The sequence below is a fragment of the Acinonyx jubatus genome, chromosome D1 (genome assembly GCF_027475565.1).
Source record: "Acinonyx jubatus isolate Ajub_Pintada_27869175 chromosome D1, VMU_Ajub_asm_v1.0, whole genome shotgun sequence".
Lineage (NCBI taxonomy): Eukaryota > Metazoa > Chordata > Mammalia > Carnivora > Felidae > Acinonyx > Acinonyx jubatus.
In genome coordinates, this window is record NC_069390.1 from 26580001 (window position 1) to 26597048 (window position 17048).

Here is a 17048-nt window from a genome sequence, read left to right on the forward strand (position 1 = left end):
CCCCATCCCCAACCCCCGCCTCTTGTCTTCGACCGACATTCACAACACAGTTTTTATAAACTTAGGGTTTGATGTTATCTAAGATCTCCACTCTAATCAAATTTAGGTTCGATGTGATAGTTAGACTTAATTAGAGTCAAATTCCTCTTTTATTTTGGTTTTTATCTTAATCACCCCTTTTATCCACTGGTCCAGAAGCCTGTAATTTCACACATAGGCCCTCGGAGATGCCGTATTGTACACTCAGGACCATGAGACAAGCAGAGTTTGTTGTCACACGTATTCACTGCCAGAGAACTTTTCACTCTGAAACAGTTGAGCTGAGACAGCAGAGGAAAAAGAAATGTAATTCCTCCAAAAGACAACAGCGGAATACTATGCTTTCCGTGCAAAGCTCTCCACTGAGAAGAGTGCGTGTGTGCAGGTCCAAACGTGAGAAGCGTTTCAGAAACCAGCGACAAGGTGGGTCCCAGCAGTGTGGGACCATCTCAGTTCCCTAGACGCCAAGGAGCAAGAGGCAAACCACAGAATGTTAGAGCTTAGAGGATTCTCAAAGAGCATCTAATCCAGTTCTTTGCAAACTCTTTTAAAGTGCAGATTCTTTTGTTCAAATGAAATCTTACCCTGGAGATTTATATAAAAGCTGAGGTGCCCTTACTGAATCAGGGAGGAGAGGTCTAGAGCCCTGACCCACTGGGCTCCCATCCCCCCATCCCCAGCAGCACTTCTGGGGGCTCCCTGGAACCCCTGGGGTTTCCAGGGAACTATCTGAATGAATTTGAAAATCGTTATTCCCATCGAAACTCCTCCTTTTACCATGGGAGGAAATGAAGCCCAGAGAAGCTGCCCGACCTACCTGAGGTTACACAGCAAGTCGGTGGCCTTATCTTCCTTCAACAGTTTTTCCATGACATCCTGAGCCCTCCAATGAACGGCCTTTTGTTTCTCCACACTGTATGTGTGTGTGTATTTGTGTGTTTGTACCTGTGCCCAGAGTTCCCAAGAAAACCTAACGAACCAGTCTCTGCTTTCACTTCAAAGATTGGAGTCTGCAGTTTGGACACAGTGGCTTGGCTATGCAACAGAGCTAGAAGCACAGTGCAAAAAAGGCATAGCATTATAAATGTCATCCCATAGGCCACCGGGGACACTGTATTTCACAGCCTAAATTAGGTCGAGTTTCCGCTCTGGAGGGGAAGTACTACAAAGTGGGTAGTTCTCACTGCAACACCAGGGAGCTGGCAGGCGAGTCGGGCCCCCAGCCTAGTAGCAGCCGACACCTGACTGGGCCATTAAACCTCTTTCTCCATCTACCCGATTGGGCCACTAAACCTCTGTCTATAAGGGGGGGAGGGGAAAGGGAGAAAGCCACCACATGGCTCACTGCATTTGGAGACAGTAGAAGTTAAATCAGTTCATGTGTCTGATGGTTTTGAGAGAGAAGGTAGAAGGAAGTCCCCACATCGGTCTACAAGCTGGCTAATGCCTTCATCGTGTTGCAAGGCATAAGGTTGGAGGAAATGGTGGAGAGAAGGGGGGGTTCTAATTGATGTGCTTTGTCAAGGAAAATAACTCACAAGGGGCTTACTCAGTGCTTCCCTGCATTGCCTCATGTGACCCCCAGCAGCCCAGTGGGTAGGTATTGTTGTTTGCATTAGAGCCACTTATTATCTAGCTAGTTAAGTTATTCAAGGTGACACAGCTAGAAAATGATGAACCTAGAATTTGAATCCCAAACCATCTAGCTGCAAAGACTGTGTTCTTAACCACTGCCCCATCCTGCCCTTGCTCTTTGCCACATGGGGGGGCGGGAGGGAGGGGGCGCGTGGGGGTTAGGGAGAATGACGTGGTATATGTAAGTGCAGGACTCCGCCAGCCCAGAAGGGAGGCGGCAGAGACAGATACCGGGGCTGAGTTTCAGAGTTTCCCCTCCAGCTTGCATGAACGAGAATTCCCAGCAAATGCACTGCACGTTCCCCGCAAAGTTCCCAGCGGCAAGAATTCTCAGCTTGTTTACCGAGTCCCCTGGAAAGGGGGGGAGGGAGGGTGGGGGCGGGTAGTGAGCTGGGCACAAAAACAGGATAAAGGTAAACTTTCTGCATGTGAGAACCATTCCCCCCCTCCAAGGAGCCGTGTCACACTGTATGTCACCGTCATCAAAGGGGCTGTGCGTAAACCTGAAAAACCAAACGGACCTGTCTGTAGGTGTTACTTATATCACAAGGCTACAGGTGCCTTTATTTCCACTGTATGCTGGTGCTGGGAGCGCCTGCCTTCTCTTGCCTTGAAAGCCTCCTCTTTGGACCTAGTCACCGCTGTCCTCACGTAAGCACCTTTTCTTTGCTCTTTTGGAAGAATTATAAGGGGTGTCAGGGCTTAGAGGCTCGGGCCGGGGCCTGGGACCATTCATCTTGTCTCCAGCTCCACATTGCCAGCCCCCCTTGCCAGTTCCATCAGTCACAATGCCTCCTGGGAAACGTTTGACTGGGATTTAAATGCTTGCCTGAGAGAGTCGGTTTTGCCTCCTCAGGCTGTGTAACCACCCCCTTCCTAGGCACCCCCACGCGCTCTGGATCGCTTGACCAAACCAAGGGCAACTGCTAGAGAATATGTACAGGCACTCAATTCTCTACCCTTTCCTAAAGCTGTCTTTAGGAAGGGAAGCTAGATTTCGCACTGAAAAATATTCGGCTTCAAGGAGAGCCTACCATCCCCCTTACTAAACTTCTTTCGCCACTGGCCTGCTCGTAGCTCCCCCTTGATACAGAGAAGAGAGCTCCCTTATTACGGTTTGGGCATTTTTCAGGAATGTGTCTGTACATGGTAGCTTAAAAGAAACCCGTTTTGCCCTCTCCTCCCACCTCAGTATATAGACCGCTTCCAGAAAAGCAATGCTTAGGGTTTTTCCACTGTATTCTCAGACCTTTTCAAAGACTCTGCCCTGTGTGTGGGGTTCGTGTGCATTTGCCCCCTGCTGGCAGCCACTGGTAGCACATGCCCCCTTCTCCACCTGAAGCCAGGGGCCCTGCGTTTGGACGAACTTAGGAATTTTACAAACTGGAAAGGATGTCCGAGGTCATAAAGTACAACCTCTTCATTTTACAGATGAGGAAACTGAGGCCTAGAAAAATAAAGGGATTTAGGGAGACAGCTTCGTGTTTTAGACTAAAGGCCCAGGGAGAGGGGTTGTTTGCTCCTGAGTGAAAGCTTAATTCTTTGTCCTCATGTTGTCTCTAAGAATGTTTTTCATAACACAAGGTCTTCTAGGCAGGCCCTTTCACAGCTACCTCTCGGTTGCCTTTTTTTCTCAGAAGTCACCATAATAGCAAGCTTTTAGATATATTGGTGACAGATGATTTTCCCCCCTCTGGCGCAGGAATAAGTGTATTATGCCCAGACCCCTGCATATATTATCTGGTTTTATTCAATTCTCGGGACATAATGAGGATTGCGTGTTAAAATTCCATTGAAAAAAATTTTTTAATGTTTGTTTATTTTTGAGAGAGAGAGCGCACACGCATGAGTGGGGGAGGAGCAGGGAGAGGGGGAGACACAGAATCTGAAGCAGGCTTCAGGCTCCGAGCTGTCAGCACAGAGCCCAAGCGAGGGACTCAAACTCACGAATCCCGAGATCATGACCTGAGCCAAAGTCAGACGCTTAAGCCATTGAGCCACCCAGACAACCCTAAAATCCCATTTTAAAGGTAAGGCACTTTAAAGATGAGTTCAGAGAAGGGCATGGGTTTCTCTATAGTGCACCTTGTATGAGACAAAAATAAAGAGTTTGGACAGGCTGGGTAGTAAGAAATGTGGCCTATGTTCCTCGTCCTTGTGGGTGGCAAAGAGAGAATTAACCCCCAGAGGATTCAATCCAAAGCCGATGAGCTTTGGATTGGAACCCACAGTAAACCGTGGGGCTTACCTCTTGCGGGTCTTTGCCACACCTTCGGGAAAACAACTAAGAACAAACCAGCAAGCTCCTTAAACAAGCTAGAGGAAAATGAGGAGTCACTTGTCAAGACAAGAGCAAGTCTGTTCTCGCAGTTGCTCTGCTTTCTCCTAAAACAACTAACTATTCAAGCACCCCAATTATTCCACAGCAAGTGTCAAAATAGTCCACTGAGTTTTCCTCCATGTGTTCCTTCTTAGAAAGGTCCAAAGCAGCGGAAATTGACCATGCCTTGCCCCCAGGGCTCAGGACCTGGTGGACACTTAGGTGTCGCCGAGGCTTTGAAGGAGGAAAAACATCTTCGTCCCAATGAGACTGCCCAGGTGGTGGGATCAGGGAAGGCCCTTCTTGCCCCCCGCCCCCCACCCTTTCCGTGGTTTCCACCTTCATGGCCTTGTTCTGCCTGGTGATGTTTTGGTGCATAAACAGCCAATGTGTAGATGCTTAATTGGGTGGATTTTTGGTCACATGCCCAGAGTGAAGTTGATGATCTCTGCCAGGGTCAGGAAGGAATTTTCCTCCTCTGGCAAACTGGCCAAGCCTGGGTGGTTTGCTCCTTCCTCTCTCTCTGGAAGGCTGAGCAGAGGTGCCTGTTTGCTCAGGGCATGGGCACCACACCTGTGATTGCTGCCTCTGACTCCTGTGGGGGCAGGAAGCCCACAGGACTGTCCCTCTGACTGTGCGGACCGTCCCTGTGCATATTTGGTGAGTGAGCCGGCTCTCAGAAGGGTTAGAAAGCCAGCAGAGGCACCAAGGATCTGAGCTTCCCTGCTATCACTGTCTCATTCCAAAAGGTACCTGTGGCCAGCCTTTCTCGTGCGTGGAAGGGAACCCACCTGATTCCCTCCCCTTGTGTGGATTGTGCTTGAGCCTTTCCTACTTACTAGGCAGCTACAAAGGTAGTCGTGGGGGAAACTGATTCCAAAAGCTGCGGGTGTATTGATGGGCAGTGAGTGAGGGTCCAAAGTGCTTAAGGGATCTGGCTAGCCCAGGCAAAGAATATCTAGAGCCCACTGCTAAAAGTAGCGGACATAGGAGGGAAGGGAGAATAGGAAACTGGGGGAACTTGGCAGAGCTGAAAGTTTAATCTCCATTTGTATTGGTTGGATTTTACTCCAACTTAGCGAGCTTGCTTGACCACGGTATCCAGTATCACCAACATGTATGGGTACGTGTGTGCGGGCACATGTCTGGATGTGAAGGTCCGTTCAGGTGGGTGCCTGCAGAAAATCATGGGGCCAGGGCACATCTCAGAGCCCCCCTCATCGGTGGGTTCATTTAGTGAATGAAGAATGGAGACACAAGAGGCAGAATCATGGCCCCCAGGCCCGTGTTCTTTCCATGATGACAAACCAGCCAGCACCTCACAAAACAAAACTGTGTAGCTAGAACAGGAGGCCCAGGACCCTCCTTGGATCTCCCCTCTTGTCCTGTGGCTGACTCCAGGTCTAACCCAGTGCTTCTCAACCATGTTTTCATTGTCGTCCCCACTAAGGAGGCTTTATAGATAATGTTTTCATAGTCATTACTACTGCATTACCACCGTTTATGTTTATGTGTATCATTTATGTACCGTGGCCCTTCAGAGGACCATGAGACATAATAATGTCTAAGATCTATTTTGACCCCCAAGAACCAATGTTTCCCCTCGGGGGTCAAGGTCACCCCCATTGGGAACACACGGTCAGACTTCAAGCCTGGGCCTACCTATTGCTGGAACTCAATGTACTGGTTGAGAAATGGGGCTTCAAATAGCATTTCTTTCCCCCCCCCCACCCTCACCCTGTTCCACCTACGTGAAAGAAATCTTAAGAGCTAAAATGTTCAACTATTGCAAGGACTTTCGAGGGCCCAGGAAGCTAGGCCACTGGGTACCAACTAGTCATTATTCCCGAACTCTCACGCCTTAGCGTATGCTGACTAAGTGGCCAGAGTCTTTTGTGGAAAGACCAGGGTTAACGATACCCCCTCCTACTGTAAGAGCAAAAAAATAGAAAATTTTTTTTTAAATTGGACACTTTTATAAAAAAAAAACGTTTTTCCAAGAAGCAAGAAATAATTACAGAAAAAAAAAAATAGCCCGTGGTACACCTGAGAGCCCTTTAAGAAAACTTAATGGACATAATTTGTCAGAGAAGGGATTACCAAAGGGAATCAGATCTGATGCTGCGTACAGCAGTAGAGAAATTGCAGGGCAAGTAAGTAGGTTGGTATTAAATGGAAAAGAAACCCTCAAAGGGGGTAAATATCCTACTGATGTAAAATATTCCTGATTTTTTATGATCAAATTCAATTTACCAAATGACTTTTGAGGTGTAAGTGAAGAAGTGCTCACTCCTGCTGTTGTGGTTTTTAATCTGGAAAATTTCTAATTGATGGGGAAGACCTGGGACAGCTTTCTATTTTCTTCCATATAAAGGACACCTCTCCTTTCTCCAAACCTCCCCATGAAGGTCATGTCAAAGGTCCGCCATCTTCTTCCTCGGTTTTCTGAGACTTTACCTTCAGCCGTCACTTAGGGGAGCTTTTCTGAGGTGGCGTCCAGAATGCAGAAGGGGCTTTGGGCTCCAGCGGCCCTTAGCTCCCTCATAGCTCCCACCCCCATCCCGTTTCATCCTACCCCCAGCTCAGGATATAAAAGCAGCCAATCCGTGGGAAAATCAGAGTCCAAACTCAGGCAGCCTTGACCTCTGTTTGCTAGGCTCCCAGGGGGAGATCCATGAGCATGATAACCCACCAAGCAGATTAACCCTTTCTGGGCATCAGAAAAGAGGCTTCCCAGTGAGGTCTGGTGATTCTCTAATAATGGCCCATAAAGGGTGCCAGAGCGTGAGAATTTGTACTCGGCTATTTCTCTGTTCTCTGTTAATATCCAAATGTTCGTGCACATTTGATGACGATAATGATGGTAGATCTTCAAGAACCCCCAAAGAATCGGCCTTTGATTCTGGAATCACACAATCCCTGCCCTTCTTAGTATTGAGGTCCATTTGATAGGTAAGTGTGTTAGGGGTGTGTCTATAGGCAGATGTGACTGTGAGTGTTTCTAGAAAAGAAAGCAGATGGGCCAAAATTCGGAAACCTTAAGCACTCTCTACAACACAATGTTGACACCCATTGACCTTGAGCAAGATACACAAAGTCCCTGGGCCTTAATTGTCTCAACTGTACAATGATGGGGTAAAAGGAAAGATTGGACTAATTCTGGACTTTTCAACATGTGGCATTCACACCACTTACGATACAAGAGCTAGATCTGATCAGAGGTAGGAAAACTTGTACTTAAAGGGCCAGGTAGTTAGTATTTTAGGACATACAGGCCAAAAGGCAAAATCAATTGTATTAGGTAGGTACTTATATAACCATTTACTATGTAATTATTTACAACTGTAAAATCATTTTTAGCTGTGGACCATTCAAAAATAGGTGGTGGCCTGGAATGGGCCTTTAAGTTGTAGTTCGCTAACCTCTGATTTAGGTGTTGCATGGGCCAACAGTTTTTATTTAAATGTCTTTGTTTTTATGCATGTTAAAAGGATACCGACTTTCCATTTATCATGGCGATACCAAGTTTTCCTTTTAAATAAGCTTATTTAAAAGGAAATAAACAAACCTATAAGTAAACAAAAGAGGAGTTGATTTTTTTAACGGATTAAGTAAATTATCGGGATGGTAGGCAAATGACTAAAGTTTGTGAAACACGGGGCTAGATGGTTATTAAGCTCCTGGCCATCTGAAAATTCTATACGCTCAATGTCCCAAGACCTGGCATCCAGTCTTTGTTCTGACGCTTACCTACCAGCTGTGTGATCTTGAGCTGCTGGGTCCCCTTTGCAAAGTGGGAACAGAAGCACCCTACCTCATCAACATTATTGTGATAATCAGAAAAGAGAAGTCAGGCAAACAGATTTTTCTAACCCACCAAAAATGAATTCTTTTTTTTTTTCCCCTAAAATGTGGGAATATGGGAAGCAGCAAACTTGAAAGATGAGACCAGCATGGGCAAGAATGCACACAAGTGAGGGCCCCCAGCCCATTCCCCCTTTCCAGCCTTGACCAGACGCCTTCTCCCAAATCTCCCTCCTCACCAGTGTGGGCAGGAAGTACAGCCCTGTGATTAGGACCATGACTTCTTAAATGGGCAAACCCAAATTCCACCACCTGCCAAACAGGTGGTTTGGGGTATGTTACCTGAAATCTTAGAGCATCCGTCTGCATCACTCACACAGAACCACTACCAGAATCTGAATCTGTCTCAGAGTGTTTGTCCCGAGGAGACCATGAATAATGAATATAAAGTAGTAAAATGCTCAGCACAGAGCCCAACAGGTAGTAAGTGTATGTTCCGATTACCACAGATCCTCACTCCCTTAACCAAAACCCCGAGGCTAGATGTGCTGCAGAGTTCAGAATCCTTCAGGTATTAGGAAGGTTTTCCAGTGTATATACTGCAGAATACAGAATATTCCTTCTAGGAATCATAGGAACCATGTGTGTTGTATGTATCATATGAATATTCATCAAGTAGAATAAGTAAAACTATAACTATAGTTATATGTGTTTATACACATATAATATGTCACTTATATACATATACATGTATACATATATTTAGTAGAAGTTTTCTATGCCTGTATACAGACGTATGGATATAATATATACATAGCCGTACCTAAAACTGTTTAACATTAATGTAGAACTGTTTGGCAGGGGGGGAGCTTTTCTGCTGGAAAATAAGTTTGCACCAAACACACACACGTACTTTCAATTTCGGAGCTTTTGGATTTCAGGATTGTAGGTAAGGGTTTGCGGGTATATTACGTATAGCAATTCTTGCCCAACTTTCAGAAGCAGATCGTTACACAGTATAAGCCAGAGTTCAGGGGTCAGATGTGAGCCGGTAGGAAAAGTAAAGAAAAAAGCAGTATTACATCACAAGAGTCTCTATCTTAAAACCCAAGCTTTGCCACTTACTGGCCATGTTACGTGGGCAACTATTTTTCAACCCCTCTGCCTATGTTTTCTCATATACACACTGGGGATAGATGTACAAACCTCACGGGATGTGGCAAGGACTGAATAACGTCATTGTGGCAAGCACTTAGAGGGGTGCCTGGTTCCTAGGAGGCCACATGTTTGTCATTAAAAACCAAGCGTGGGGCAACCTGGGTGGCTCAGTCAGTTAAGTGTCCGACTTCAGCTCAGGTCATGATCTCACAGTTCATGGGTTCGAGCCCTGTGTTGGGCTCTGTGCTGACAGCTCGGAGCCTGGAGCCTGCTTCGGATTCAGTCTCCCACTCTCTCTGCCCCTCCCCCATTTGCATTCTGTCTCTCTCTCTCTCTCTCTCAAAAATAAATAAGCACAAAGAAAATTTTTTTAAAAATTAAAAAAACAAGTGTGCCCAGCTGGGGGCTCCTGCAGCGTGGCCCTTGTCTGCCTCCTCACAGTCCTCTCCTGCCGTTGCAGGGTGATGTTGGACTCAGTGACACACAGTACCTTCCTGCCCAACACGTCCTTCTGCGACCCCCTGATGTCGTGGACTGATCTGTTCAGCAATGAAGAGTATTATCCTGCCTTTGAGCATCAGACAGGTGCGTACATCCAGAGAAGCCCATCTGAGCTGGGAGAACTGGGGCAGGAGGTGGTGCTGGCCTCCAGGAGGCGGCAAGGCCATGCTGGGGGCCTGAAAATGCCAGCGCTCACCAGCGTGCAGGGCAGAGGACTGGAGGAGGTCTGGGCGACAGGAAGGACAGCTTCTGCAGAGAGGAAAGCACTGGAATCTTCACCCAAACTCCTCCCAGCTCTGTGGCCTTGGGGGCTCCACTAACTTCTTCAAGCCTCATTTTTGCTAGCAGATGATAATGCCAATTTCTTGGAGTTATTATATTTAAACAATGTAGTGGAAAGAAACTCTTAGCCCGGAGCCTAGTAGACTGTTATTGCTTGTTCATTATGGTTTTAGCTAACATTTGCTGAGTACTAGCATTGTTTCAGGCCCTGCACCAAGCACCCACCCCATCCTTATAGAAGACCTAAGAGAAACAAACAATTATGATTTCCATTTTATGGATGAAGAAACTGAGGCACAGAGAGGTTAAGTGAGTTGTACGAGGTCTTACGGTTGGTTAAGCTTCACACGAGTTGACTTGAGCACCTGTTCCCTTAACTCTCCTACATGGTCATCTTACAAATGATATTACCGTGTGGTTATTGATATTAATATTGCTGGCTTTCTCTGAGCTTCTATGTCTTTATCCCTAAAGATGATGAGAAACTCTCTGAGGATTAAAGGAGCCAAACTGCGTAAAATATGTAGCTTTGCACAAAGCAAATGTTCAGTAAACACGAATCCCTGCACTGACCCCCAGGCCTCCCTTCCCCCCGCCTCATCCTCTCTTGGCTGGTCTTCTCCACCTAAAAAGGAAGCATGGGGCCTTATGCAAATCTGCCAAAGGGAAGCCAGCTGAGCTTTGCCCCAGAATCTTTCTGAGGGCCTCTGTCCCCAGGTGCTCGGGTGACTGCACATCACAGCAAACCTGGCAGACGGCTATCGCGGCAGGTGCACACCCTGAGGCTGGTGATGCGAGTCCTAATCAAGCTGTCAGTCCTCGCGGGGCCTTAACCCTGTGCATCCCAGCTTGGCGTGGTCCACACTCAGGGGCAGGAAGCAGGTGGGTCCATCAGAGGCCACGCCTCTGAGGATGCTGCAAAATGTCCCCCACTGGAAGGAAGCCCCTGCCTCCAGGCCGGGGGCCAGGGCCACACAGACAGACTTGAGGCACTCACCTCCATATTCCAGTCCTGCACGGGCTCCCAACACCAACCCATGCATACACGCATGCACATGATGCCTCTCGCTCTATCTGAAGGGTCCTGAGTCAGCCAGATACATATTGCAATTCTCCTTAAGGCCTAGAAGCACCTCGTTTCCTGAATTTGAAGGAAGAAAGTGAAGGCTTACCTGTCCGCCTCATCTCCCCATATGCCCCATGATGGAAGGACCCAGAGAGAAGGTCCTTCCCTCCACCCATGCATGACCCAGACCTGCCATCCTGGGAGCCCCCTCTCCCTGCCTTCTCTGCCAGGTGGCAGCTGGGGTGGCGGCGGGAGGAGATGACCTCAGCTGCCTGCCCCGGGGAAGTGTTGCAGGCATTGGAACAGTTTCCGGGGTCATCAAGAGCTCGGGCTTTGGAGCCAGGCATCCTAACTGTGAAGTCTGGCTTTGATGTTTAATAACCGTGCCGTCGGAATTTCTCGTGCCTCAGTCGTCTCATCTGTAAGGTGGAGATAGCTATAACTCCTACCTCGTAGAATTGTTGCGAGGGTGACTTGTTAATATACGTGAAGTGTTTGGGACACAGTCAGGCACAGGATAAGCACACACATGCGTTTAAAAATGAAGGACTGGCGGGGCGCCTAGGTAGGTCGGTTGGTTGAGCAGCAGACTTCAGCTCAGGTCATGATCTCGCGGTCTGTGAGTTCAAGCCCCGCGTCGGGCTCTGTGCTGACAGCTCGGAGCCTGGAGCCTGTTTTGGATTCTGTGTCTCCCTCTCTCTGACCCTCCCCCGTTCATGCTCTGTCTCTCTCTGTCTCAAAAATAAAATAAACATTCAAAAAAATTTTTTTAAATAAAAATGAAGGACTGGGGCACCTGGGCGGCCCAATCATTTAAGCACCCAACTCTTGATTTCAGCTCAGGTCATGATCCCAGGGTCGTGAGATCAAGCCCCACATTGGGCTCAGCACTCAGTGTGGAGCTTGCTTGGGATTCTCTCTTCCTCTCTCTCTCCCCCTCCCCCACTCAAGCTCTCTCTTCCTAAAAAATAAATAAATGAAAACGAAGGACTACTTTCAGTTTGGGAAGGTGAGAAAGTGGTGTTTTCACCACAGGCAGTGGTGATGCACAATAATGTGAATATACTTAATGCCACTCTATCTACACTTGAAAAGGGTTAAAATGGTAAATTTTAGGTCTATTCTACCACAGTAAAAACAAAACAAAACAAAACAAAACAAAGCAAAACTGAAGGGTTAACAGAAGTGATCACCAATAAGACTGCCGATGGGGCTGAAATCCAACAGCCGTACATAAAAAGACTGAGGCCCCTGCATTTCCATCAGTGTAACAAGGGGATGGACCAGGTCTTTGCTAGAACCCTTTCCAGAAGCTTCTCTGATTCCTGCACCACAGATGCAGCCTTCTTCTCCCACCACCCGTTGAGGAAATGTAAAGTCCCACCAAGGCATGCGGCCAGTGAAGACAAGATATCCTCCAGGAGTGACCGAGCTCCCAAATACTCCCGGCTTTGGAGTTGCCACCTGCCCGCCCTGGATTCCAGAAGTTGCTGAATGTCTCTGACCTCCCAAAGGTGGTCAGAGAAGCTGGATGTGAAAGGGTAGCAGAGCACTTCCCCAGGCACTGCGTGGGCCCTGGCGGCCCTGGCTCTCCCGCCGGTGGGAGGAGTGACCAGCAGGGCCTCCCTCTGTCCTTTCTCACCCAGAGAGGTGATGCGTCTGTCTGAGTGTCTGCAGCCCTCTCTGAGAAGGATGCAGCACGTTCACCTCTGGACACGACCCTGCAAACGTCCTGTACTCCGTGGCCAGTGAGACCTCTCTGCAGCCTCCATCTTGAATTCGCAGTTGTCCCAATGGCAGCTCCCTGCTCGAGTCTGGCTGACGCTCTCACTGACCACCAGCACCGTGACCTTGGCAGGTTTTTTTTCTAACATCTCTGGGATATACTTTCCCAGCTGGAACGGCCTTTGCCTCTTAGGGTTGGCAGAACGGATAGTCCACATAGAAAGCGTTTCGTCAAACGCCAGGCACTTGGGAGGTGCTCACCGTTGCCAGGAACACCTCACGGTCCGGCTCCTCTCTTCAGTGTTCGCAGTGAACAAAAGCAACAAAGGTCTCCTTCTCATCCGTTCCGATTCAGAGTTTGACAGCTTCGATACTTGGAGACCAAAGGGAAAGAAAAGGAGAAAGAAAGGGTGTGCCCGCCGGACGAACGATGTCTACAAGAGGGCAGAGAGGAATAATCAGCTCAGTCAGGAAAACCAGCTGTTTTCACAACCTTTTCAAATGGCTTTAGCAGACAGCAGCTGAATTTGTGCCCTCCCCGCTCTAACCACAAAGGGTCTGACCTGCTCTTCGAAGCACTCCTTCTGTGGGGGGAGTGGATGGTCACAGATTGCAACATGCCCTAGAGTTTCATTCACTCGCCCTGGCGTTCCCTCCTGCCCCCTTAAACTAAAGGACTGCAAATACTGGACAATTTTATCCAAGCGTGGCAGGCGTGCTGCATATATTTTACAAGCATACGAGACTTCGTGAAAGATTTCCCCGCTCAAGCGCTGACAAGCCACGGAGTATCCTGGCCCCGCGCTGAGCTTCTGGCGCTCCATCCTGAACCTCCCCACACGCCCGCACGCCACCCTCCCGCTGTTTGGCGGGGTCGCCACACCACCAGGCGGTACCCCCTCTGCTCTGGATTCTGGTTTATACTTTGTCGGCAGCAGCGGTTTCTAGATCGGGGCAGTTCTGGGGGTTCCTGAGAGGTCCCTCGGGGACCTCAGGTGACAGTTGAGAAGGCCAGGCTCTGGCTCCCCCTCCCATCCCCACGCACCTTAAAGACAGTACAGCACGGTGGTCGCTAAGCCTCAGGTGTAGACGCGGAAGTACACGTACCCGACCTACTGCGGGCTCCGCTGCCTACTCACTATGTGAGCTGACAAAGGGATTTCACCTCTCTGTGCCTTACTTTCTTGGTTTACTTTGTAAAATGTGATCTAGGACCTGGTGGCACAGTGTGGACGATACCACGGGCACAAAGAGTCCGGTATGCTAACTGGTACATCCTAACACTCGTGCGTCAACTATTGTTACACCGGGGGAAATTTTATTTACATTTTTTTGATGTTTTTACTTATTTTTGACACAGAGAGAGGAGGAGCTGGGGAGGGGCGGGGAAAGATGGAGACAGAAACTGAGGCAGGCTCTGTGCTGACCACAGAGGGCCCGACGCGGGGCTCAAACTCGTGAGCCGTGAGATCATGACCTGAGCCGGAGTTGGATGCTGAGCTGACTTAGCTACCCAGGCACCCCTGGGAAATTTTATTTAAAGAAAGAACTTTATCTGAAAAGGTGCAAAACCTTTTGGGTATTAATACCCGGAAGATCAGGGAGAGAGGCATGTGGGTCCCATGTGGGCTTTTCTAAGCAAGATTCATGTGCTGGGTATAGAAGTCTGAGAGCGCACGCAAAATAGAGTCTAAGAATTTCTAAGTCAAAACCAGATAAATAAACGAAATCCACTGAAAAGTGAGAGATGAGCCCGTGGCAGTGATCACAACCCCACGAGCACCCCCTAGAGACAGACCTCAGCACTCACCACCGCTACCCTATCTGGCACACACCTGAGCCTCCTGGGCAGCTGTGGCCTCAGGACCACTCAGGGCTCGCTGCTCCCTGTCCCTTCCTAGCCCCACATGCCCCAGGCCACAGCCCTTTGTTGATAGCCACCAGCCCTTCCAGTGTTTTTCCCATCCAGTTTCTTACGCTGCTCCGGGCTTCCCTCCCATTCCACCATCTCATGGTCTAAATCATTCCACAGCCTTGGAAGGAATGCTAAGAAGGGCTCTTGGATGGAGTTAGACCATCTCTGGGAGGAAACCTGGAAACAATTTATCATTTCAGGCTTCCCCCCTCATAAAGTCCTTCCTTTTGGTGACAAAGCCACAATTGATGGTGCCCCCGTGCTACCCAGTCCACTCACCGGCTCTCTTCAGTGCAGCCCCAGGCAAAAAACTTTCCCAACTCCCTATGCTAATAAATCATGCTAATTATGGCCCAGGCCGTCTAACTCGGGCCTCCTCTGACCCAGACTGTCTGCCTCCCCACGCCGAGCCCTGGGCTTGCTTTGTTCTGCTTCTCCTCACCTAGGCTGAAGCTCTGGTAAGGAAGACCTCATTTCCCTGAGAACAAACACAGCCCCAAAATAGCAACAAATCACAGGTGACTTCCATTGAAGGCTTACTGCCGTCCAGATAACTGGGCTAAGTTCTTTACAGGCATTTCTTTTCCTTTTCACAGCAAACCTTCTAAGAGGTAGGCACTATTATTATTCTTGTTTTACAGAAGGAAGCTGGGGTCCAGAGAGGTCAGGAAGTTAGGGTTGCACAGCTAATATGCTAAGGAGTCAGGACTGGAAATCAGGAAGGTCCATGCCGCAGCTCAAACTCAGCTAATCCACACAAGTCCCTTCCAGGTCTTTTTCTTCAGGTCCCTTCCACATCAGGTTAGTTGACGGGACAGTTAGAATGGAGGATGCGAACAGGGGTCTGATTGAATCCAGGAGCCGGCAGGTTCATTTAGCTTCACAAACCTTCTCATCGAAGTTCCCCGATCAGCAGAGGAGAAAGACCAAGTTCTCCTACAAAGGGTCTGGGAACATAACTCAAAGCTCGAAGTTCAAACTATTTTTACAGTCTGCAGATTTCACATTGTGTTGCCTAGCAAAGAAAAGTCAAAATCTCCCCCCACCTAGATTTTGGCCTTAAGTGAGGCTCCAAAATAATGAATAGTGTTGGCTGCAGAATTTCTATGTAGGAAGGGCTTGGGGGCAGCAATTCATGTGGAAGAGATGGCAAAGGGACTCACCTAGATTTTTTTTTTTTTTTAAGAGCACTTGGCATAAGATTGAGAGGACAGCAGGTGTCTGTAACAAAGAATGGAAGTAGTGGATTAATGGACCCACTCTCTGGCATTACCATCGGAGATGCCCAGACATTAATCATGTGGGTCCCCTTACCCTTGGCACCCTCTGTGGGGATTTAGCCCCTGCCACTCCACCCCAGTGGGGAAGCATGGGTCTCATGTGCATCCTGAACATCAAGCATTTTACAAAACCACACAGTGTCCCCACATTTTGGACAGCATTGGTTGCTTAACTCCTGCTGGCAATTCAAGGACAAATTAGCTTGCTTTATAGTATAACTTCCTTTGTTTTCATAAAGAAAATAAACCCAAGTCTCTGGAAAGGAACAAAGCTGCCGACCTACACACACACACAGACACACGCAGAGAACCTATTAGAAGTATTTGAGGAAATACAATCAAAGTAGTGCTATGGGTAGCCCCAGTACTAACAAGTATAAATGGATGGTATTTAATGAGCACTTACTACATAAACGCCTGCCTCTCTTCTAAGTGCCTTCCATGGACATTCGCTGCTGACCATGTGGGCATGTGAGTGTGTCAGCCCAGCTCTACAAGGTTAAGTCTTCCCTCTGAGTTTATATATACCGCAGGTTATAGCATCACTTGTGAGAACTACCCCCCAACCACGACCAGAATTGCTGAAAACTCCCTTAGCTACTCGGTTCTTCCTCCCAGCGTAGCTGGCCCTTGAACAAATGTCCTGACCCATTTCCAACTTCAAAGTTGCTGGCTGAGTCTGATGTTTAATAGTGGCCTGTGGACATTTAGATTAAGTCTTCCAGGCAGGAGATGTCATTTGCACACATAGGCAGAAGGGCTTATGCTCAGCTTCCCCAAAGAGTTTTGATTACTTTATAAATGCTAGATGCATTGAGAAAAACGCTTTGTATTTCCAGACAACACAACCTATTTAAAGATAATATATTCTGTGGGTGCATTACCCTTTCCTTTCTTAAAATTTACTTTTAATTTATTTTTAAATTTTTTTAATGTTTATTTATTTTTGAGAAAGAGAGAGACAGAGAGACAAAGCATGAGCAGAGGAGGGGCAGAGAGAGAGGGAGACACAGAATCCGAAGCAGGCTCCAGGCTCTGAGCCATCAGCACAGACCCCAATGTGGGGCTCAAGCCTAAGAACTGTGAGATCATGACCTGAGCCGAAGTCAGACATTCAACTGACATTACGGTTTTTTTGTTTTTTGTTTTCAGTTCACACCATTTAATGTTTATTTATTTTGGAGAGAGAGAGCACAGTTGGGGGAGGGACAGAGAGAGAGAGGGAGACACAAAATCCGAAGCAGGCTCCAGGCCCTGAGCTGTCAGCACAGAGCCCAACGCGGGGCTGGAACTCGTGAACCTCGAGATCATGACCTGGGGCAA

General features: G+C 48.1%; 1 protein-coding gene across 5 annotated transcripts in view; it reads left to right on the forward strand.

Moving 5' to 3' along the window:
- The window catches only part of ELF5 (E74 like ETS transcription factor 5), a 44164-nt gene that overhangs the window by 9436 nt on the left and 17680 nt on the right, over window positions 1-17048 (forward strand). For 2 of the 5 annotated variants that reach the window (XM_053203319.1, XM_027072912.2), the window contains exon 2: window positions 9417-9541. In XM_053203319.1, coding sequence (XP_053059294.1) covers window positions 9417-9541 — 125 coding nt within the window. Of the gene's footprint in view, window positions 1-2172; window positions 2326-4427; window positions 4744-9416; window positions 9542-17048 lie in introns of those variants that run through there. The other 3 variants (XM_015074395.3, XM_053203318.1, XM_015074394.3) reach the window with 3 other exon arrangements.